Genomic DNA, 23,952 nt, shown 5'->3' with positions numbered 1-23,952 from the left:
TGTTCCATTCCCACTGATTGGATAGCACATTTGGGAATGTAAAGTGAAAGTGTGCTACAGTTAGTCTTGGCGAGTTGTGGGGAGGGAGGTATCTATCCAAACGTGCCATGGGGAAGGTGGGGGCAATCTGACTGAACATATCATGAGGAAGGGAATAGGGGGCTATCTGACTGAACGTCCCATGGGGAAGGGAAGGGTGGAGTCTATCTGTCTGAACATGTCATAGGGAAGGGAAAGGGATCTCCAGCTGTCCCAATATGCCATGGGAAGGGAAGAGGGACAATCTGAATGAACATCCCATACAGAAGGGGAGAGGGCTATCTGTCCCAACGTTCCATGGGGAAGGAAATGGGTGGGGGTTTTCTGTCCCAACATACCATGGGGAAGGAAATGGGAAGGGAGTGGCAATCTGACTGTGCCAATATGCCATGGGGAAGGGAAGGGAAGGGAGAGGCAATCTGACTGAACATCCCATGGGGAACTGACGTGGGGGAGCTATATGTCCCAACATGCTATGGGGAAGGGGGCTATCTGACTGAACATGCCATGGGAAAGGGAATGAGTGGGGAGGGATTTTGTCCCATATGCCATGGGGAAGTGAATTGGTGGGGGGTTTCTGACCCAACAAACTATGGGGAAGGAAATGGGTGGGGGTTTCTGTCCCAACATACCATGGGGAAGGAAATGGGTGGGGGTTTTCTGTCCCAACATACCATGGGGAAGGAAATGGGTGGGGGGTTTCTGTCCCAACATACCATGGGGAAGGAAATGGGTGGGGGGTTTCTGTCCCAACATACCATGGGGAAGTGAATGGGTGGACTATTAGTCCAAACAAGTCATGGATGTGTGTGTGTGTGTGTGTGTATGGGGGTTGTGGGGCTCAATGAAGCCTGCAGCGGTAGAAAGGTCCAAGGTTGGGGGGCAGGGGTGAAGGGAGGTACTGTGCTAGTTACAGCCCAAGGTGACATAGGGTCAGTCCGAACAAAGGCGTTTCCATGGGGTCAGCCCTGGTCACTTAGCAACTGCGGTGTAGCACAGTTTATTGGAGGGGGTAGGGGTGCGTGGGTCAGAGAAAGGAGTGGGGAGGGGGTGTGAGAGGGAAGAGGGAGAGAATAGGGGGGGGGGGGTGCTGGTCTGCTGAAATGGGAGTCTCTCGGGAGTGCTGAAGGGGAGGGTGGAAGAAGAGGATCCATTGCATTGAGTTGGCCCCACTGCGGGAGGGACAGGAGGAGGAGGGGGGGTGTGTGAGGCTGCCTGCAGGATGGCACACACATTCACCCTGTCGGAACTGGCCAACCTGGCCATCGGCACCCCCGAGGTGGGGGTGTGCAACTTTAACGCGCTGCACGCCTTGCTGCACGGCATCCTGGAGCAGCTGCACATCGGCGATGCGCACAAGGCGGTGGGCGAGGTGGAGCACGGCTTCATCAACCCGCAGAGCCCGGCCACGGTCCCGGCCACGTCCCCCGCCTCCCCCGCCGAGGAAGCGGGCGCCAGGTCCCCCTCCAGCCCGTCCTCCTCCTTGGCGGCGGCGGCCCGGCCCGGCGACAGCGCCAAGGCGGTCTCCCTGTTCCACCAGCTGGAGGAGAAGGTGGCCAGGCTGCAGACTGCCCTGGAGTCCCTGAGCCAGCTGCCCAGCGCCCCGGAGCTGCTAGCCCGCAGTCAGATGGAGCCCGCCCCCATCCGCAAGTTCTCCCTGTCCAGCAGCAGCACCGGGCCGGTCAAGGACATGTGGCAGCTGATGCAGGTCAAGAAGAAAGTGGAGGCCAACGAGGAAGGGGTCAACAAGGTGAGCAGAGCTTCACGGCTTCAAGCAGCACATTGTTGGAATCTGCTACGAAACACAAGCTGCTTCTCTCTCTCTCTCTCTCTCAGAGTTTCAGCATCCTTTTCTGGTTTTTGTTTTGCTTTTACGATCCAGATTGATTGGAACTGAAAACAAAATAAAGTGCTGGAAATCACAGCGGGTCAGGCAGCATCCAGAAAGGGTGAGGGACAACAAGCTTACGTTTCTGACTCTTCATCAGAGCTGCAAACATGTAAAATATTGTGCTCCATAAGTAAGAAATGGCTTGGTTTTTAAAAAAATATATTAGCCAGGACAGTACACAGAAAGACCGTTTTTCAATGGTGTTATCCAATCATTTACACTCAGCTAAGAAGACAGGATTCCTGATGAAGGTCTTATGCTCGAAACATTGATTTCCCTGCTCCTCGGATGCTGCCTGACCTGCTGTGCTTTTCCAGCACCACTCTGATCTCCAGCATCTGCAGCACTCACTTTCACTTCAGAAGACAGGACCTCAAGTTATTTCATCCACAAGGCATTGCTGCCAACAATGTAACACTCCCTCAGTACTGCACTGGAGACTGGGCTTTCTATTCTACCCAAGGTCTAGTTTTTAAACATCAGATTCATTCTTGGGTGTGGGGGTCACTGGTGGGACAAGGCTATATTTGCTCGATCCTAATCACCTTTGAGATGGTATTGGTGAGTTGCCTTTTTGAACCACTGCAGCCCCCGCAGTGCAGTGACACCCACAAAGCTGTTAGGAGGGGGAGTGCTGGGATTTTGACCCAGTGACACTGAAGAGCCTGTGTCAATTTGGTTTCGTCCTCTTTCTTAGATTCACTTGGGTTTTATTTTGCAATTGCACGGAATAACAAATCCCACTTCATCTGAACTGTCAACCCTCTTACTCCCCCAGTCCTTCAAGCCCTACCACTATTGCATAAATGCTGCTCCCTTTTCACCTCATTTCAGCTCTGGTGATGAAGTTAATACTCCACACAACACCAGGTTATGGTCCAACAGGTTTATTTGGAAGCACTAGCTTTCAGAGTACTGCCCCTTCATCAGGTGGTTGACAACTACCTGATGAGGGAGCAGCACTCCGAAAGCTAGTGCTTCCAAATAAACCTGTTGTTGTGTGATTTTTAACTTTGTACACCTCAGTCCAACACCAGCATCTCCAAATCAAAAACTGATGCTGAAGAGTTGTCTAGACTGGCAACGATGGCTTGCTGTGTCTCCACACACACTGCCTGACCTGCCAACCAATTTACACTCTTTCTCCCCCAGCACTTCAACCCCTCCCACCCCCATACAATTGCATAAATGCTGCTCCCTTTTCACCTCATTTCAGCTCTGATGATGAAGTTAAAACTCCACACAACACCAGCTGTGACGAAGAGCCATCTCAATTTGAAACGTTAGCTTGCGCCCTCTCCACGCCTGCTGTCTGACCTGCCGTGATTTCCAGCATTTTTTCGTTTTCGGTTGCAATCTATCTGGATAATAAAACAGATGCTGAAACAATGAGGTAAAAACGATGACTGCAGATGCTGGAAACCAGATTCTGGATTAGTGGTGCTGGGAGAGCACAGCAGTTCAGGCAGCATCCGAGGAGCAGCGAAATCGGCGTTTCGGGCAAAAGCCCTTCACCAGGATGCTGTGCTCTTCCAGCACCACTAATCCAGATGCTGAAACAAACCCACAGAGTGCTGGAGAAACTCTGTGGAGAGAATAGCAACTTTTTTATTGACAAACGATAGTGCATTCATCGACCTTTATGTGCATACGCAATTTATAAAGCAGGTCTGTATAGTTCTTTGCAGATGAAGAATGAACAAATATTGGTACTGAAAACAAAAAAAAGGTGCTGGAAATCACAGCGGGTCAGCCGGCATCCATGCAGACAGAGCGAGCTAATGTTTTGGATTTAGCTGACTTTTTCAGAGCTGATGTGACGTTGTGGAGAGGCAGCATCTTTGCAATAGTTTGGGGGTGGGGGAATGGAGTGTACATAGCTAGTTTAGATTAAATAGGATTTGTTATTCCCTGCAGTTGTAAAATCAAACCCATTTCTTTCTTATACAGGACAATATTTTGTCTAGACTTGAAACACTAGCTTGCTCTCTCTCCATGGATGCTGTCGACCTGTTGTGATTTCCAGCATTTTTTGCTTTCACTTCAATGTTTACATAGATTTGAGGCACTGAGAGAGTCTGACAACTGAATAGCCCCCCCCATTGTACTACGGCAGAAAGACCTTTCCCCACTGCACCTCGGTGGCAGCTTTCCAAGCTTTCGTGCATCCCTGAGCACGCGTCTGCAATGCTTGGTTGGGGTCAACCCTTTACACTGAGCATTTTTAGTCCAGAATGGAGTTCTTCAGAACAATATGACTCCCTTTTGAGTTTGAGTTCTGAAGAAGTCACGTTAGATTTAAAATCCTAACTGTTTTCTCTCTCTGTAGGTGCTGCCAAACCTGCTGAGTTTCTCCAACACTGTTTGTTCCACCTAGGTGATATACAGATACTAGACTTTCAGTCACATTCTTCAAAAAGAAAGCCTCGTGGACTGAAAAAAAAAACAACTTGGGCCTAATCAAATTTCTATAAAATTCAGCGTATTTAGGTTTGTACAGGTACCAGTTGTGGCTGTATGTTCACACATTTTGGAAACTGAATGTTTTAACTTGCCTCCCAGTTCCTATTTTCTATGCTGCTGGGTTAGGGTTGGGTGAAATATAAACATTTTCAAATGTTGCTCCAAGCAATCCACTTATAGAGTCATAGAGATGTACAGCATGGAAACAGACCCTTCGGCCCAACCCGTCCATGCCGACCAGATATCCCAACCTAATCTAGTCCCACCTGCCAGCACCCGGCCCATATCCTTCCTATTCATATACCCATCCAAATGCCTTTTAAATGGTGCAATTGTACCAGCCTCCACCACATCCTCTGGCAGCTCATTCCATGCACGTACCACCCTCTGCGTGAAAAAGTTTCCCCTTAGGTCTCTTTTATATCTTTCCCCTCTCACCCTAAACCTTTGCCCTCTAGTTCTGGACTCCCCGACCCCAGGGAAAAGACTTTGTCTACTTAACTTATCCATGCCCCTCATAATTTTGTAAACCTCTATAAGGTCACCCCTCAGCCTCCAACGCTCCAGGGAAAACAGCCCCAGCCTGTTCAGCCTCTCCCTGTAGCTCAAATCCTCCAACCCTGGCAACATCCTTGTAAATCTTTTCTGAACCCTTTCAAGTTTCACAACATCTTTCCGATAGGAAGGAGACCCACTTGTGGGGACAAAATGAGAGTCGGCACTCATCCTGCTCCAAGGAAGTAAATTGCAGATTAAATATTGGGGGGGGGGGGGTGGGATTCAAGGAATATGGCCACTCAAGGGAAATTTGAAGTGGCCTCATGGGTGGTACCAGTGTAAATGTTTCCTCGATGGGACCACCCCCTTCCCTGCCCGTGGCACCTACTCCCAGTCATAAACACTGTTAAAATCCCACAGTGTGTGGTTCTCAACCTAAATCCTGCCCCTCGGCTTTGACAACTCACCCTTGTCAATTTCTCTGCCCGTTGACCAGAATTAACTTTGCTCTACTGTAATGCTGTGAGGAGCATTTAGACAGGGGACCTCTTGCTAGTGAGAGTAGGAATGGGAGGATTGATCAGATGAATGTGCGACTGAGGAGCTGGAGTGGAGGGCAGGGATCTACATTTTTGGATCATTGGAATCTCTTCTGAGGTGGAAGGATGGGTTGCATCTAACTTAGAAGGGGACGAATATGCTGTCAGTGCTACTCGAGAGGCTTTAAGCTAGTAAGGGGGTGGGGGGGGGGGGGGGTGAGGAGCATGGAGGCAGTGGGACCCAAAGAGATAGTGAGAAAAGAGATAAGGGATACAGTGGATAAGGGGAGCAAGTTAAATAGTCAAGGTAGGCAAGAGCTTGGCAGAGAGCGAGGTAAAACTGATAAACAACATTTATTTCGACGCAAGAGGCCTGACAGGTAAGGCAGATGAATCTAGTGTGTAGTTGGGATCATGGGAGTGGAATACCACTGCTGTTAGAGAAACATGGCGCAGGGATGGATCGTCGTTGGTGTCAAAAAGTGTGGTGCTGGAAAAGCACAGCTGGTCAGGCAGCTGCAGAGTTGCAGGAAGTGGTAGAGACGCAGTGGCGGGCACCATCAACCACATGGAAGGGGAAATTGTGGTCCTTGAAGAAAGAGACTATCTGGAATGTTCTGTGGTGGAGTTGGTCATCCTGGGAGCAGATGCAGCAGAGGTGGAGGCATTGGGAATAACGGATAGCATTTTTACAGGAGACAGGGTGGGAGGAGATGGAGTCCAGGTAGGGAATTGGTGGATTTGAAGTAGATGTCCGTGTTGAGTCTGTTGCTGGCGATGAGGAGGTCCAGGAAGGGGAGGGAGGAGTCTGAGATGGTCCAGGTGAACTTGAGGTCAGGGTGGAAGGTGTTGGTGAAGTTGATGAACCGTTCAACCTTCTTGTGGGAGCACGAGGTGGCACCAATACAGTCAATGCTGTAGTGGAGGAAAGGGTGTAACTGCGGGAGAGGGACAGTTGCACATACCCAGCGAACAGTCTGGAGGAAGTGGGAGGATTCAAAGGAGAAATTGTTGAGGGTGAGGAGCAGTTCAGCCAATCGGATGGTACTGGTTGGGTGGGCAGGAGAAGAAGAAATGGAGGGTTTAGAGGCCTTCGTCATGGCGGATGCATGTGTACTAGATTGGATGTCCATGGGGAAGGAAATGTGTTGGGAGCCAGGGAAATGAAAGTCACGGAGGAGTTGCAGGACATGGGTAGTGTCCTGAGCATATGTAGGGAGATCCTGGACCAAGGGGGACAGGACAGTGTCAAGATATACAGAGGCAAGTTTGGTGGGGCAGGAACAGGCTGAGACGATGGGTCGGCTGAGGCAGTCAGCTTTGTGAATCTTGGTAGGGGGTAGAATCGGGCAGTGCGGGGTTCCCAGACTGTGTGGTTGGAGGCTGTAGATTGGAGATCCCCAGAGGTGAAGTGGTTGTGAATGGTTTGGGAAATGATAACTTAGTGATGGGAGGTGAGGGCGTGGTTGAGGGGGCAGTAGGGGGAGGTGTCTGTAAGTTGGCGTCTGGCTTCAGCTGAGGTTGGTGCACCAAACTATCATTGTGCCCCCCTTCCCCCTTGTCCACTGGGTTTGATGGTGAGGTTGGGGTTGGAGCAGAGGGAGTGGAGGGCTGTGCATTCCGAGGGTGAGAGATTGGTCTAGGTGAGAGGGGTGGACATGTTGAGGTGGTCAATGTCCCAGCAGCAGTTGGAAATGAAGAGATCGAGAGCGAGTACAGACCAGCACGAGGTGTCCAGGTTGAGGTGGGAGAAGGGGTCCTCGGAAGGTCGGTGGGAGTCCTGATGGAAAAAGTAAGCCCGGAGGTGGTGGAAGAAATGTTCAATGTTGCAATGCGTGTTGAATTCATTGACCCGGGAGCGTAGGGGGATGAAGGTGAGGGCTTTGCTGAGGACTGATTGTTCATCCTCAGTGAGGGGGAGGTCTGGGGGGATAGTAAAAACACAGCAGGGCTGGGACCTGATGTGGGACTGGAGCAGGGAGTGAGGGCAGACACTGCCTCTGCAGCGGGTGTGGTTATGAGAACATGGGCAATGTCACCCATGGAAATGATGCTCACCTTGAGGCTCAGTGGGGTGCAAGTGGTACCTTTGGTGGCATCTGCGGGGGCAGAAGTGATGTCAACCGTGACGTTTGTGATGTTGTCGGTGGTGTTCTGGTGAGTGACGTCAGTGGGGCTGGAAGCGGCTGACGCAGCGGCAATTCCTGGGGCAGATGTGATGTGTCGAATGGACTTTCTGGTGGGTTCAGCGACAGTGGATCTTGCAGGGGTCACAGAAGTAGTTGCCTTGGAAACCATCGCAGATAGGACTGGCAGCTCCATGTTCTGGGAAATAGACGCGATAGGAAGGATAGAAAGTTGGAGCAAGAAAGGGAGGGGGGAGTGATGTTTTTGGTTAGAGATAATATTACAGCTATACTTAGGGAGGATATTCCTGTGAATATGCTCCAGAAGTTATTTGCGTGGAACTGAGAAATAAGAATGGGGATTGTACTAAAAGCCCCCCTGAGTAGTCGATGGGAAATTGAGAAGCAGATTTCTCAAGAGATTTCAGATATTTGTAAGAATGTTAGGGTTGTAATGCTGGGGGATTTTAACTTGCAAAACATAAACTGGGACTGTCATAGTGCTAAGGGCTTGGATGGGGAGGAATTTGTGTCCAAGAAAAAAAAAGAAAACTTTCTTATTCAGTATGCAGATGTACCTACTAGAGAAGGAACAAAATGTGACTGAGGTGGGGGAGCACTTTGGGACCAGTGACCATAGTTCCATTAGTTCTAAAATAGTTATGGAAAAGGATAGACCTGATCTAAAATTTAAAGTTAGAAATTGGGGTAAGGCCAATTTTGATGGTATCAGGCAAGAACTTTTAAGAGTTGTTTGGGAGAGGCTTTTCACAGGTGGAAAGCATGATGGTGAGAGTCTAGAGGCAGTTTGTTCCTGTTAGGATGAAAGGCAAGGCTGATAGGTGTAGGAATGCTGGTTGACCAGAGAAATTGAGGCTCTGGTCAAGTCACAGAAGGAGTCATATAGCGGATTTGGACAGCAGGGATCGAGTGAATCCCTCGAGGAGTATAAGGGCAGTAGGAGTGTACTTGAGGGAAATCAGGAGTGCAGATGGGGACATGAGATAGCTTTGGTGAGTAGCGCTAAGGAGAATCAAAAGAGATTCTACAAATACACTGAGGGCAAAAGAGTAAAAAGGGAGAGAATAGGGCCCCTTAAAGATCAACAAGGCCATCTATGTGTGGAACTGCAGGAGATGGGTGAGATACTAAATGAGTATTTCGTGTCAGTATTTACTGTGGAGAAGAATGTGGAAGCTAGAGAACTTGGAGAAACAAATAATGATATCTTGAAAAGTATCTGTATTACAGAGGTGGAGATGCAGAGATGTGGATAAATCCCCGGGACCAGATGAGGTGCATCCCAGAGCTTTGTGCAAAGCTAGGGATGTGATTGCTGGACCCTTTGCTGAGATCCTTGATTCCTCAATAGCCACAGATGAGGAGCCCGAAGACTGGAGGGTGGCTAATATGGTGCCATTATTTAAGAAAGGTGATAATGAAATGGTGGCTCAGTGGTTAGCACTGCTGCCTCACAGCTCCAGGGTCCCAGGGTCAATTCCAGCCTCGGGTGACTGTGTGGAGTTTGCACATTCTCCCCGTGTCTGCGTGGGTTTCCTCCGGGTGCTCTGGTTTCCTCCCACAGTCTAAAGATGTGCAGGTTAGGTGAATTGGCCATGCTAAATTGCCCGTAGTGTTCAGGGATGTGTCGGTTATGGGCATTAGTCAGGAGTATATGTAGGGGATTGGGTCTGGATGGGTTACTCTTTAGAGGGTCAGTGTGGACTTGTTGGGCCGAAGGGCCTGTTTCCACACTGTAGGTATTCTATTATTCTATAAAAAGCCAGGGACCTATAGATCAGCTTAGCCATGGTAAATGTGGCGTTATGAGGAGGGGTCTGTGTCTGGATGGGATGCTCTTTGGAGGGTCTGTGTAGAACTTGATGGACTGAATGGCTTCTTTCTGCACATTGGGGATTCTGAGTAGTGGGAGGTATTAGTTGATCAAGGGGGTTGCACATGAGATGGTGATGAAGTCTGTGGAAGAAAGGCAGATAAGGAGTGAGAAAAAGTGTGGCCCTGTGTCTGGTGACTTCCTGCTAAACTGTGTTGGAGAGGAGGGAATCGTTGAAAATGGAGGATGATGAATGGGGTGTTTTGAGGCAGGGTGAAAAATTGAACTCCTCTGAGGTGTTCTATGTCAGGTAATTGAAATTCTTGCTAGATTTCACCAGGCCTGGGCCTGGGACATGAGGAGTCATTAGGTTGGGCATGGTGGCTTAGTGGTTAGCACTACTGCCTCACAGTCCCAGGGACCTGGGTTCGATTCCAGCCTCAGGCAACTGTCTGTGTGGAGTTCGCACATTCTCCCCGTGTCTGCGTGGGTTTCCTCTGAATGTTCCAGTTTCCTCCCACAATCCAAAGGTATGCAGATCAGGTGAATTGGCCAAGCTCAATTGTCCATTGTGGTAGGTGCATTAGGCAGGGGAATGGCTCTTCGGAGGGTCAGTGTGGACTTGTTGGGTCAAAGGACCTGTTTCCATACTGTAGGGAATCTAATCTAACCTAAGCCTTTGGCACTGACCCTATCTGTCCCTGGGCTTGCTTTGTAGTAGCACCAAGGGATGCCTTTTGTAGGTTGTGGGGACCAACTGTTCTCCCCTTCGCCCTCGGGGTATTAGGGTAGTTAAAGTCTGCCACTGTCAGGACCTGCATTTCTTAGTAATTCCCTAAACATTTTCCGTTCCTGTCGCTCAGCCCGACCCAAAATACATCAAGAATTCTGCTCTACTGTTCTTAACCTTTGACCATTCAAGAACTTGCTAGGCTCAGGAATGTACTCCTTTGGCCTGTTGTTCCTCCTGATGGCATTTAATGCTGAATACTGGTTTTAAACTGCCATGCTTCTACATTTCCTGTCTCTTCACCCCTTCCAGTGAGCTATTTCTATTGCTATTTCTGGCATATTTAATCTGAATTGTTTCTCTAATTTTGGAGATTGCGGGATTGTTGCTCTCCAGCATGGGTTTCGCTCTTCTGTTGGTTTTACAGAAACACCATTAAAATTACTGGCAAATGAAATGAGAGCAGCCGGAATGATCAGAAATATCAGCACATCTTGCAACATACATTCTGCGGCAGATTATTGCCACAGACAGTATTCTGGTGTACAAAGATAATTTGCTGCAATATCAAACCAACATAGCATAGATTTGGAATGACGATAGAAAATGCTACCAGTTCTAGAAAGTTCATGTTGCTCCTGAAACAATAACTCTGTTTTGTTTTCCACAGGTGCTGCCAGATCTAAAGTCTTTTAGTTGCTGTTTTATGTTTTATCTGCAATCAAAGTAATCGCATTTGCTTTTTGTTTCAGGCTATGACAACTTTACAAGAGTTAATGAATTCAATTAATCTATTAAATAACACTAATGAAACGCTGAGGAAGGAGCTTGACAAAGTAAGTTCGTAACATAATGAATTTACTTAGAGAGTATACTTCTGTTTCCTTAATCTGATTGTGAGGAGATTCCACACTGATTAGCAAGAAAGAAACCAACTCTTCCTCACAGTGGAAGTTTATTGACCTGCTCAGTCTTAACCCTCTAACAGCCCTAGTGTCCAAGATATCCACTATGTATATGTGCTTCAAGAAAATTAATTCCACTAAAGTTTCTCTAAACTTTAATGACAATATGTTAACAAGGGCGGCATGGTGGCTCAGTGGTTAGCACTGCTGCCTCACAGTGCCCGGGGCCTGGATTCAATTCTGCCTGTCTGTGTAGAGTTTGCATGTTCTCTCCATGTCGGCTCCAGTTTCCGGCCACAGTCCAAAGATGTGCAGATTAGGGTGGATTGGCTGTGCGCACTTCCCCCATAGTATCCTGGGATGTACAGGCTTGGTGGGTTAGCCATAGGAAATGCATGGTTATAGGGATTGGGTAGAAGGATGGGTCTGGGTGGGATGCTCTTCAGAAAGTCAGTGTGGACTTGAAGGGCCGAATGGCCTGCTTCTACACTGTAGGGATTCTATAAATCTTAACAATATGATTGAGTAAACGTGACTAGTGGCTAGTCTTCATGAACTCCATTTCTTTTTACCATACTTTTGTAATGGCTTTAAAAGGCATGAGAGCTTTTATACATTTGATTTGATAGTAGATTAACTTAAAAGAGCCTCACCAATTCTGTCCTCCTTTCCCTTGAATTGCTTTATACAAGAGGTCAAGACCATCCTCCATTATCTTTATGCATTGCAGTGGATCCTCTAACATGTCAGCTATGACTAGCATTTATATTGTACATTTAATAAAACAATATATCTCAATTAAATAGCTCCCAATAAATCTTTATCCCTGATGCAAACCCCAATCTCTTTCCGCAGTAATAGGTTCACAACTTATTTATCATATTTGACCTTGGAATAAGTTTCCACCACCTGCTTGCACTGTCACCTGACTTGGTCATGCCTTAGCTTGTCTACTGCAGAAGCCCTCAGCATTGTTTCTGTGACCTCTAAGCTTGACTATTCCTATGTTTTCTCCAATGCAGCCATTCCTACCTCACGCTGTTCACCCATCATCCTCTTGCTCCCTGTTCTAGTCTGGCTCCAGGTTGAGGAAAACCAGAACTTTTAAAATTCTCATTCTTGTTTCTAAGGATGTTCACTCAGTCTATCCCTGGCCTCCTAATTAGTTCATAATTAGTGGCCTTGCTTTCATTTATCTCGTTCCTAAGTTCTGGAATTCTCTCCTTCAACCTTGCCTTTTGTCCTTTAAGATATTCCCTTAAAGCTAATCATTTTGGTTATCTGCACTAATATTTGGCTTGGTGTAAATTTTCTTGTGCAAATAACTCTGTGAAGGAAGTTGACCTGCTCATTTTTTTCAATTGTCTGTAGCCCTATGTGTGGTGTCTTCTCCTTCAAGCACGTGTTCTTGCTCCAACTCTGTTCAGTCTCTATTGCCCATCCCAAGGTGCAGTTCCATTTGCACAAAGGTGTTCACAATCCATTCCCCTCTCAGTTTCTATGTTCAGTAACTTATTATCCTCTGTAATTTCAATCTCTGTCTCCACTTGGGCTGCTCTCAGTTTATTCTGCCTCTTCACCTCTCATTCCAGAGAAAGCTTGCTCCTCATGAACATGACTGACCCTTTGACCTTGCCCAGTCTATGTTGCCTATCTATTCTCACTGTCTGAATCACAGGCCAGGTCACCTCCTTCATGTGCTGTATTTCCACCTCTTCCCCTTCCATAGAGTTATAGTCATTCCATCCTTGAATAATGCTGTTCACTAAGTCCGTAGTAATGGCCTTTTAAAACTCCCAATTGCCCAGCACGAGTGATCAGAGGCCAGATGTTGGCAAAAGTTTACTTTTATAGCAGTCGGTCTGGACATCATAACGTGCTCTCTTGCTGCCTTGATTGTCAGATAAACTTATGGTTCATTAACTAACACCCAACAGGCACATGTTAATACATTGAAAACAACAATGCTGAAGATCACAGTGGGTCAGACAGCATCCATGGAGAGAGAACAAGCTAACATTTCAAGGCTAGATGACTCTTCTGAGCCACTCTCTCTCTCTCTCTCTCTTTCTCTCACACACACATACATTCTTGCTTAATCTTTCACTCTCACACACACACACACTTTCTCAATCTCTCACTCTCACACACTTGCACACACTCTTTCTCAATCCCTCTCTTTCACACACACACACACTTTCTCTTTCTCAAGCATGCATACACACAGACTGTCTTTCTCAATCACACACACTTGCCCTCTCTCTCATATACACACACTCTCAATCAGACATAATCTCTCACAATCACACACACACACACTCACACAAAAAATGTCTCTCTCTCTCACACACAAACTCTCACACACACACACTCGCTCGCAATCCCTCTCTCAAACACACACACTCTTTCAATCACACTCATACACAATCTCTCTCTCTCAATCATACACACTCAATCACACACACACTCTCTCTCTCTCTCTCACACACACACATACACACACTCGGTCTTAATCTCTCTTAATCACCACATACAAACAACCTCTCTCTCAATCACACACACTCCCTCTCTCAATTTCACACACAATTTCTCTCTCAGTCACACATACGCAACCACTCTCAATTACATCCACACACACACAATCTCTCTCTTTCTCAATCTCATACACTGTCAATCACACACACACACACAATCTCTCTCTCTCTCAATCTCTCTCACACACACTCGCTCTCTCAATCTCTCACCCACACTCTCTCTCAATTTCACACACATTCTCAATTTCATGCACACTCTCTCTTTCAATTGCTGTCAATCTCACACGCATGCTGTCTCAATCTCATACACACTTTCTCAATCTCACTCTCACAGATGTGCTCTCACATGCATGCTCTCTCTCTCACACGCACACTGTGTCTTGCATGCTGTCTCTCTCAATCACTCAGACTCTAATGTGTTCTCTCTCAATTTCATGCTCTCTCTCTCTTTCAATTGCTCACACTTTCATATGCGCACTGTCTCTCAATTGCTCACATGCAAAATGTCTCACTAGTGCTAGTGTCACATTTCTGTTGTTCCATATGGAGCAGTGAGCATGATTGGACACTAATTGACCGTTTGGTGGATGTGAGGCAGGAATGTTACCCACAGCCCTTCTGACCTGGAACTTGCTTCTGTGGAGGTAGGAAGATGTCAAGGAATTCTCACAAAGCTCCCTACCTCATAATAGACCAAATGACCATAAGATATAGGGGCAGAATTTGGCCATTCAGTCCATCGAGTCTGCTCCAACATTCAATCATGGCTGATACGTTTCTCAACTCCATTGTCCTGCCTTCTCCCTGTAACTCTTGTTCTTCTTACTATTCGAGAATCGGTCTTTGCCTTAAATACATTGAATGGCTTGGCCTCCAGAGCCAAATGTGTCAATGAGTTCCACTGATTCTGCACCTTCTGGCTGAAGAAATTCCTCCTTATCTCGGATCTAAAGGGTCGCCCCCTTCCCTCTGAGGCTGTGTCCTTGGATCCTAGTCTCTTCTACTGGTTAAACATCTTCTCCACATCCACTCCATGCAGGCCTGTCAGTATTCTGTAAATTTCAATGAGATCTCCCCTCATCCTGCTAAACTCCATCGAGTACAGACCCAGAGTCCTCAACCGCTCCTTATACGACCAGTCCTTCATCCCAAGGATCATTCCTGTAAACCTGCTTTGGACTCCTCCAAGGCCAGCATAATCCTTCCTTAGATACAGAGCCCAAAACTGCTCACAATATTCCAAATGGAGTCTGAGTTTATACAGTCTGAGCAGGACATCTCTGCTCTTGTATTCTAGCCCTCTTGAAATGAGTGCTAGCATTGCATTTGCCTTCCTAACTGCCAAGTGCACGTTAACCTTAAGAGAATCTTCAGCTAGGAGACCCTTTGAGCTTCAGATTTCTAAAGACTTTCCCCATTTAGAAAATAGACTATGCCTCTATTCCTCCTGCCAAAATGCATAACTGCCCATTTTTCAACATTGCACTCCATCTGCCACTTCTTTGCCCACTCTCCTAACCTGTTCAAGTCCTTCTGCAGCCTCCCCCCCTTCTTCAACACTACCTGCCCCTCCACCTATCTTTGTGTTGTATGTAAATATAGCCACAATGCCCTCAGTTCCTTTATCCAGATTGTTAGTGTATCATGTGAGTAGTTGTGGTCCCAACACTGATCCCTGTGGAACTCCTGAAAATGATCCCTTTATCCCTACTGCCTGCCTTCTGTCAGTCAGCCAATCCTTTATCCATGACAGTATCTTGCCCCTAATACCTTTTATTTAGCAGCCTCCTGTGTGTCACCATATCAAAGGCCTTCTGGAAATCCAAATAGATCACATCCTTTCCTGGCTCTCCTTTGACTAACTTCCTCAAGGAATTCTAGCAGATTTGTCAGGCGTGATGAAGCTGTGCTGACTCAGCCCTATTTTACCATGCACTTCCAAGTACAAAGAAACCTTGCTTATCCAGCATTTCGATTATCCGAATTTCTGATTATCCGGCACGATCGCACGATCGTGGTGCTTGGTTAAACCGTGTTATTCGGCATTCGATTAGCCGAATATTCAATTATCTGAACAAAATACTCCCCGACCGTGTCGCTCAGTTAATTGAGGTTCCTCTGTACTCTGCATTCTCAACCATAATAGTGGACTCTAAATCTAACCAGCCTATAACTTCCTGCCTTCTGTCTCCCTCCCTTCTTAAACAGGAGTGTTATAATAGGCATTTTGCAGTCCTTCGGGACCCTCCCTGACTCCAGTCATTCCTGAAAGATCACCACCAATGCCTGTCCAACCTCCTCAGCTATCTCCATCAGAATGCTGAGGCATGATCCATCTGACCCAGGTGATTTATCCACCTTCAGACCTTTCAGCCTCCCCAGCACCTTCTCCTTAGTGATGTCCACGACACTCACCTCTGCTCACTGACTTTATTGAAGTTCTGGTATGTTGCTGGTATCTTCTGCTGTGAAAACTGATGCAAAGCACCCATTCAGTTCCTCTGCCATTTCTTTGTTCCCCATTTCTACTTTTCCAGCCTCATTTTCCAGTGTCCACTCTTGCCTCTCTCTTACCTACTTACACATCTAAACTAAAAATCTTCTATATTGCTCGCTAGCTTACCCTCATTGTTCATCTTCTCCACGCTGATTGCTTGTTTCTCTTTACCCTCTGCTGGTTTTTAAAGGCTTCCCAATTCTCTGGCTTCCCACTAATCTTCACCATGTTATCTCCTTTCTCTGTTGTTGTTTTGCTGTCCCTGACTTGCCTTGTCAGTCACGGCTCCCTTTAATATGTTTCTTCTTCCTTGAGGGTGAATTTCTGTTGCGCCTCCCGAATTACCCTGAGAAATCCCTGTCATTACTGCTCCACCCTCTCCAGTGCGGCCAGCTCACTCCTTACATCTTTAGATTTACATCTTATTGTCACGTGTGCTCAAGTACAGGAGTACAGTGAAAAGTGTCTCCTGTCGCCACACACGGCGCCATCTTGGGTACAAAGCTCCCGAGGTGCAAAAAAAAAACCTCAGTATAAAGTAGTAAAAGAAACAAAGTTAAAGACCTTCATAGAATTAATAGGAAAATAAAGAAATATGGTAATAGAGGTGCTTCCCCCGCCCGGCATCCGCGGGTGATACGTTCCAAGACCTACCACAGATGCTTGAAACTGCAGATACCAGCGAACCCTATCACTCAAGTGGAACATTTACCTCCCTGGCAGCCCCCGAGAATTATTTCTGGAATGTTCCATGTAATATTTTCGGGCCGTGGTAAACTGTGGATAACTGAAACCAAATTGGCAGATACTGGGTTCTACTGTAGTTAACATTAAAGTCCTCCTCAGTGTAAACTGGTAAAGTAAAAGGAATAAAGTTAGAAATTCAACAAGTTTTGATGAGTGCTTGACCCGCTCTCCAGAGACTTTAGCTGCATGTTCTTGTCACTGCCACAGATACCAGGGGTACTGACCTCACTGCTTTGTAGTTACCTTTACTCAATTTCTTATAAACTCTTAACTCAATGCGTTCACGGCCTCCCATCTCCTTCCTTGCCTGCTGTAGGCCCGGAATATTCCGCTCACTATTTCATGTCGTGTAGCCAAATCCTAACCGTCCCTGAATATAAATGCTTCTCATTCCCGTCGAAATCTTATGTCATTTTTTTTTGAAGCTCCGACCTCTAGCTCCCGGTCATTCATATTAAACAAGAATAGAAATGGTTTTTTATGTTGATCCCTGGGGGGACTGAACTGGAGAAGAAGTTCTCTCAAGTTAAAAAAGTATTTGTTCCTCTGTGTTTCTGATTTCTTGTTAATACATATCTCTCATCCGATTTCTATATTTTTAAAAATTAGTTCATTATCAAGTTGGACCGTGCTGTGGCAAGTGATTGACATGTGTAGAATAGAACAGAATAGCCTTTAATGCCACATCCACTTGAATGAATGCCGTGAAAAGTTTGTAATGTCGCCTCTTGGTGCCATCTTAGGTACAGAGTACCTAGTGTGTTGTACTTTATAGCAATGAGTATCTTACAGTAGCACACAACTGGCTACAATGTGCCAAGGAAGGACCTGAGGCGATGAAAGGTATTAAATCCGTGCAAGTCTTTATTTCTAATTTCACTCCTTGCCCTTCTTGTTTAAAGTACCTACTAGAGCCTGTATCTTACCTGTTTTTCTCCTGTATTCTGTGTTTGACGTTTGCTGTAAATCCTTTTCCCTTTAATTTTAAGCTCGGCATCCTTTACCAAGAGGATGCTGGGGAGAGCTAGTACATGGGCCACCTCCATTCTTGTGTCAGGTGGGCGTCACAGTGGCTCAGTGGTTAGCACTGCTGCCTAACAGCGCCAGGGACCTGGGCTCGATTCCAGCCTTGGGCGACTGTCTGTGTGGAGTTTGCACGATCTCCCCGTGTCTGCGCGGGTGCTCCGGTTTCCTCCCACAATCCAAAGATGTGCAGGTTAGGTGGATTGGCCATGCTAAGTTGCCCCCTAATGTCCAGGGATGTGTAAGTTGGGCGGATGAGGGGGGGGTGGGTCTGGGTGGGGAGGCTCTTTGGAGGGTTGGGTGGACTTGATGGGCTGCTTCCACACTGCAGGGATTTAATGATTTTAAAATGGAAGATTCTGCCTTTCCCAAGACTCGGGGTTAGGAAGGATTGATGGAATTGATTGCAGCACCACTCGCTCAAAGACACTCTGGGCATGGATGTTGGCATCAGCGAATTTGAGAGTCCCCTTGGACCGTGTTTTGTGACCAGATGGCACTTGTGAACTCATGACCCTGTCCAAATAAATTGAGTGTGATGCAAAGCTCCTTCAGAAAGCTGTGAAAGAGTGAAGCAGTGTCCCTGCTGGTGCCCTAGAAGGCTGCTGAATGCTCCAGGCTCCCTGCCAGTCCAATTGTTTGCACTTGTTTTACATGACGTTTGCGCCAACAGATATTTCACTCCCTCTGCAGAACATTGGAGGGTGCAGTATTTTTCTTAAACAGGGGCACCGTCCTGTCAATGACCTTGAGTAAAATCAAGGCTAGACAACCTTAATCAGCAGCATTTTCCGATGCTGTTTCCGAATGGAAATGCACCAGGCCTGCTTTTCTCCCGAGACCACAATGCTCTATTTTTGTGCGCAGATTTAGAAATTAATCTTAATTGAAAGTGTTTTGTATCCATAGGCAAACCAAAGCAAAGCACAAAGTTCGGAGGAAATGTCCCGTAAAATGGTGAGTAATGAATAGGAACCGTTCAATTATTGATCTTCAAAGGGGAATAGCAAAGTGAGGGTAAATTGCATAACTACAGAGTGGTTTGTAATGTGAGTAGAAATGAGGTCTCAATCTAGAATGTATTCCTTGCTTTGAAGATTTCTGCCTTCGCTCAGTTGAAAGATGTGCTGAGATTTAAAACAAAACACCATTGCCTATAATTCCCTAGTGCACGAACGATTTCACAGGATTTTGGCCTTTTTTTTTATGTTCAGTGTAGTGTGAAGCTATTTGTATGATTACTTGGCCAAGGTGGTTCGCAGTTGATTAACAGACGGGCTTAGGAACAGGACTAGACCATTTCATCATCCCAACCACCTTTTGCTGTCCATGAGATCGTGGTTGCTTTGTGACTTAACTCGGTGTGTTTGTATTTTAAAAAGCTAAGGGGATAGGCAAGAATGTAGAGGCCACAATTAGAGGCCACAGCTACTCCTAATTTAGATGTTCCAAATACACCCATCTTTGTCCCATGTCTCTGAATACATTAGGTTGAAATTCATCTATTTGTGAGAGAGTTTGAAAATATTCCCAGCCGTTCCGTGTTGAAGTGTTTTCTAATTTGCCTTCTGAAAGGTCTGATTCTAACTTTTAGATTGTGCTTCTTTAGATCATTTCATCAAGTTTTTGACAGTTCTGACCTGAGAATTACAGATATTATGAGATCACATTAAAAAACCTCAGTTAACCACTAAAATGTTCGCTATTGTTTTGCAAGGTAATCCATACAGTTCTCTCATGTAATAGAACACACAGTTTTCTAAGGAGAGTTATTCCTGCATGTCATTGATTGTATTGTTCAGTGATTGATATTATCGCCATAAAGTACTGACAATCTAAAGTTATATTCTTTCATTAACATAGTTAAAGCTAAATCTGCTGTGTTGGATGTATCCCTCACCTTGTTCCTTGGCTCAATTCTGATCAAGTCAATGGAGTTCACACGATCTTCCAGATTTGAAGTTGAGAGAGTGGTGCTGGAAGAAAACAGCAGGTCAGGCAGCATTTGGGGAGCAGGAGAATCCACGTTTCGAGCAAGAGCCTGATGAAGGGCTTATGCCCGAAATGTCGATTCTCCTGCTCCTCTGATGCTGCCTGACCTGCTGCGCTTTTCCAGCACCACTCTCTTGACTCTGATCTCCAGCATCTGCAGTCCTCACTTTCTCCTCAGATTTGAAGTTTGTCAGCTACTAATTAGATTTCCTTATCGAGACTCAGATGCTGACAGGAATAATTGTTTGCCAGAGCTTTTTTCTGTTTAATAACTTTTTTATTCTGTCTTGACAACAATGACTGACTTTTTATTATGAAAAAAAAATAGTGTCACAAAAGCTTCTCAGTTCAGCAATTTTAGGGACGATTTGTTGCCGGTCCCCGTTCTCAATTTTCGCACGCTGTACGCTTCCAAATTCCATGATGTGGAGGTGCTAGTGTTGGACTGGGGTGGTCAAAGTCAGAAGTCACAAGACACCAGGTTATAGGGAGAAATTGAGTCAGAGTTGAAAAGTGTGGCGCTGGAAAAGCACAGTAGGTCAGGCAGCATCCGAAGAGCAGAAGAGTTGATGTTTCGGGCATAAGTTCTTCATCAGGAGTGTTGCAATGTACATTTACCAATATCTATACATGTACTTAAAAGCAGAGATTTCACAAATTGTATTCCCTTGAATTCAGAATGCCAGAAAGTCATTTCACCCGAGGAAGGAACAGCACTCCAAAAGCTTGTGATTTTCAAGTAAACCTGTTGGACTGTAACCTGGTGTTGTGTGACTTACGATATTCTGAATACAAGGGAATACAACTTATGAAATCTCTGCTATTAAGTCTAGGTATAGGTTTTGGTAAGTGTACGATGTACTTCCTATTAGGCCAATGTTTCCATCCTGAGGTCTGATGCTCAGGGCTGCTCATAACACTCCAGCATGTTCACCAAACAATGCCATGTACAGCTGAAACATGGCTCCTCCTCCACTTGGTCATTCTGAATATAAAGGCAAGCGTTCCATTGAACCTTTCGAGTATTTTCTGTCCATGTTCATAACTGATTTATTTTCACAAAACATAGAAACATAGGAAATGGGTGCAGGAGTAGGCCATTCAGCCCTTCAAGCCTGCTCCACCATTCAATATGATCATGGCTGATCATGCAATCTCAGTATCTCACTTCAGCTTTCTCCTCATACCCTTTGACCTTTTTAGCCGCAAGGGCCATGATCAGCTCCCTCATGAATATATCGAATGAATTGGCCCCAGCAGCTTCCTGTGGGAGAGAATTCCGTAGGTTCACAACTCCGAGTGAAGACATTCTGCCTCATCTCAGTCCTTAGTGGCTTCCCCCTATGAGGAGGTTAGGTTGGATTGCCCATTGTGTCCAGGGTGTATAGGCCAATGGGTTAGCCATGGGAAATGCGGGGTTACAGGGATGGGGTCAGTCTTTGTAGGATGCTCTTCGGAGGGTCAGTGTGGATCGGATGGAAGGCATGGCCTACTTCCATGGAATTCTACGAATGTCTATGAGGCGAAAGATGGCAAATTTGCAAGCAATGCAAAGTTAAGAATTAGGAGCAGGAGTAGGCCATCCGGCCCCTCGAGCCTGCTCCCCTATTTAATAAGATCATGACTCTTCTTTAAGTGGGGTCAGCTCCACCTACCTGCCCTCTCATCATAACCCTTAATTGCTTTATTGTTCAAAAAATTATCTACCTTAGCTTTAACAATATTTACTGAGGAAGCCTCAACCACTTCACTGGGCAAGGAGTTTCATAGATTCATAACCCTCTGGGTGAAGAAGTTCCTTCTCAATTCAGTCCTAAATCTGCTCCCTGTGATTTTGAGGCTATGCCCTTTTGTCCTAGTTTCACCTGCCAGCAGAAATATCTTCTCTACTTACATCCTATCTATTCCCTTCATTATTTTATAGGTTTCTATAAGATCCCCCCTCATTCTTCTGAATTCCAATGAATATAATCCCAGTCTACTCAGTCTCTCCTCATAATCCAACTCCCTTAACTCTGGAATTAACCCAATGAACCTCCTGTGCACCCCCTCCAGTGCCAGGACATCGTTTCTCAAGTAAGGAGACCAAAACTGCACACAGTACTCCAGGTGTGGCCCCATCAGCACCCTATACACTTGCAACATAATCTCCCTGCTTTTAAACTCAATCCCTTTAGCAATGAAGGACAAAATTCCATTTGCCTTCCTAATTACCTGTTGCAAAAGCAGACCAACCTTCTGTGATTCCTGCTCAAAAACACCCAGGTCCCTCTGCACAGTAGCATGCTGCAATTTTTTACCATTCAAGTAATAGTCCTTTTTACTGTTAACCTACCAAAATGGATGAGTTCACATTTATCAACATTGTACTCCATCCACCACACCTTTGCCCACTCACTTAAACTATCAATGTTCCTTTGCAAAGTTTCACAATCCTCTGCACACTTTGAACAGTAGTCTTTTCATCTAGTGTCATCCGGAAATTTTGACATACTACACATGGTCACCAACTCCAAGTCATCTGTGTAAATTGTGAATAGTTGCTGTCCCAACACTGATCCCTGAGGCACACCACAGGTGACTTACTGCCAACCAGAATATCACTCATTTACCCCCAATATTTGCTTCCTGTTAATTAACCAACCCTCCATCCATGCTGATACAGCAGCCTTTTGTGCGGAACCTTGTTGAATGCCTTTTGGAAATCTAGATACAGCACATCTACTGGGTCCCCGTTGTCTGCCTTGCTCATAATGTCTTTGTAGAATTCCAGGAGATTAGTTAAACATGACCTGTCCTGCATGAACCCATGCCGCATCTGCCGAAAGGGACAATTGCTAACTAGATGCCTCACTATTTCTTCCTTTTCCCCACTACAGAATTTAAGCTAACCAATCTATAATTCCCCACCTTCTGACTACCTCCTTTTTTTGTTAAACAGTTGTTGTTTTCCAATCTGCTGGAAATGCCCCAGAGTCCAGTGAACTTTGGAAAGTTACCACAAGTGCCTTTGCTATTTCTCCCGCCATCCCTTTTCGTACCCTGGGATGCATTCCATCAGGGCCAGGAGACTAGGAGGAAAGTATGTTGTGAAGAAGGTACGAGGAGTTTGCAACAGTTAAGATCGTTTGAGTGAGGGGCAAAAAACTGGCAGACGAGGTATAATGTGGAAATTGTTCGCTTTGGCAGGAAGAATAAAAGCAGATTGTTGTTTAAGAGGAGAATGACTTACTACAGGATTCCAAGTTACTGCAGAATTTGGGTGTTAATACTTCAGGAGTCGTAAAATATTAATATGCAGGTGGTATACAAAATCAAGCAGGTTAGTGGGACATTGTCCTTTATTGCAAATGGGTCAAACATTATGTGAAATTTGCAACACACACACAGTAACCATGATCTTGTTGAATGGCGAGCAAACTCACGGGGCTGAATGGTCTCCTGCTTCTGTTTTGTATAAAAAAATGTTATTATTTTCCCTCCAAAATTCTCCATTCTTCTCCCTTCTAATCTGCTGATGCTTAGGAAAGGGTTGCAGGCTACATCCATCAGAATAGACACTTCATTCATCTAGCTCTTCAACTCTGTGTGGTTTTCAGTGAGATTCACCAACTTACAGGAACCCTGCTAGGTTTATTGCTCCCACCTCCTTCACTGAAGGCATTAAAGCACTTTAAAATTGGGTGAAGACATCAGACAGCAGCGTGCTATTCCACTATGTAGGGCTTCACATTAAGCCGCAACCTTACTATCAATTCAGAAAAATCAGTGTTCCAACTTTTTGTCATTTATATAAATGATTTGGATGTGAGCATAAGAGGTACAGTTAGTAAGTTTGCAGATGACACCAAAATTGGAGGTGTAGTGGACAGCGAAGAGGGTTACCTCAGATTACAATCGGATCTTGATCAGATGGGCCAATGGGCTGAGGGGTTTAGAGGGGAAAGATATAAAAGAGACCTACAGGGCAACTTTTTCACACAGAGGGAGGTACGTGTATGGAATGAGCTGCCAGAGGAAGTGGTGGAGGCTGGTACAATTGCAACATTTAAGAGGCATCTGGATGGGTATATGAATAGGAAGGGTTTGGAGGGATATGGGCCGGGTGCTGGCAGGTGGGACTAGATTGGGTTG

General features: G+C 45.9%; 1 protein-coding gene across 1 annotated transcript in view; it reads left to right on the top strand.

Moving 5' to 3' along the window:
• The first annotated feature begins 1,261 nt into the window (after positions 1-1,261).
• LOC140464790 (uncharacterized) overlaps positions 1,262-23,952 on the top strand; it is a 106,317-nt gene continuing 83,626 nt past the window's right edge. The window contains exons 1-3 of the mRNA XM_072560278.1: positions 1,262-1,789; positions 10,873-10,956; positions 18,736-18,783. Coding sequence (XP_072416379.1) covers positions 1,262-1,789; positions 10,873-10,956; positions 18,736-18,783 — 660 coding nt within the window. The remainder of the gene's footprint in view (positions 1,790-10,872; positions 10,957-18,735; positions 18,784-23,952) is intronic.

This window comes from Chiloscyllium punctatum, chromosome 40, assembly GCF_047496795.1.
Source record: "Chiloscyllium punctatum isolate Juve2018m chromosome 40, sChiPun1.3, whole genome shotgun sequence".
NCBI classification, from domain to species: Eukaryota; Metazoa; Chordata; class Chondrichthyes; order Orectolobiformes; family Hemiscylliidae; genus Chiloscyllium; species Chiloscyllium punctatum.
The sequence above is the reverse complement of the archived record's forward strand: the minus strand, read 5'-3'. Positions and strand labels throughout refer to the sequence as shown.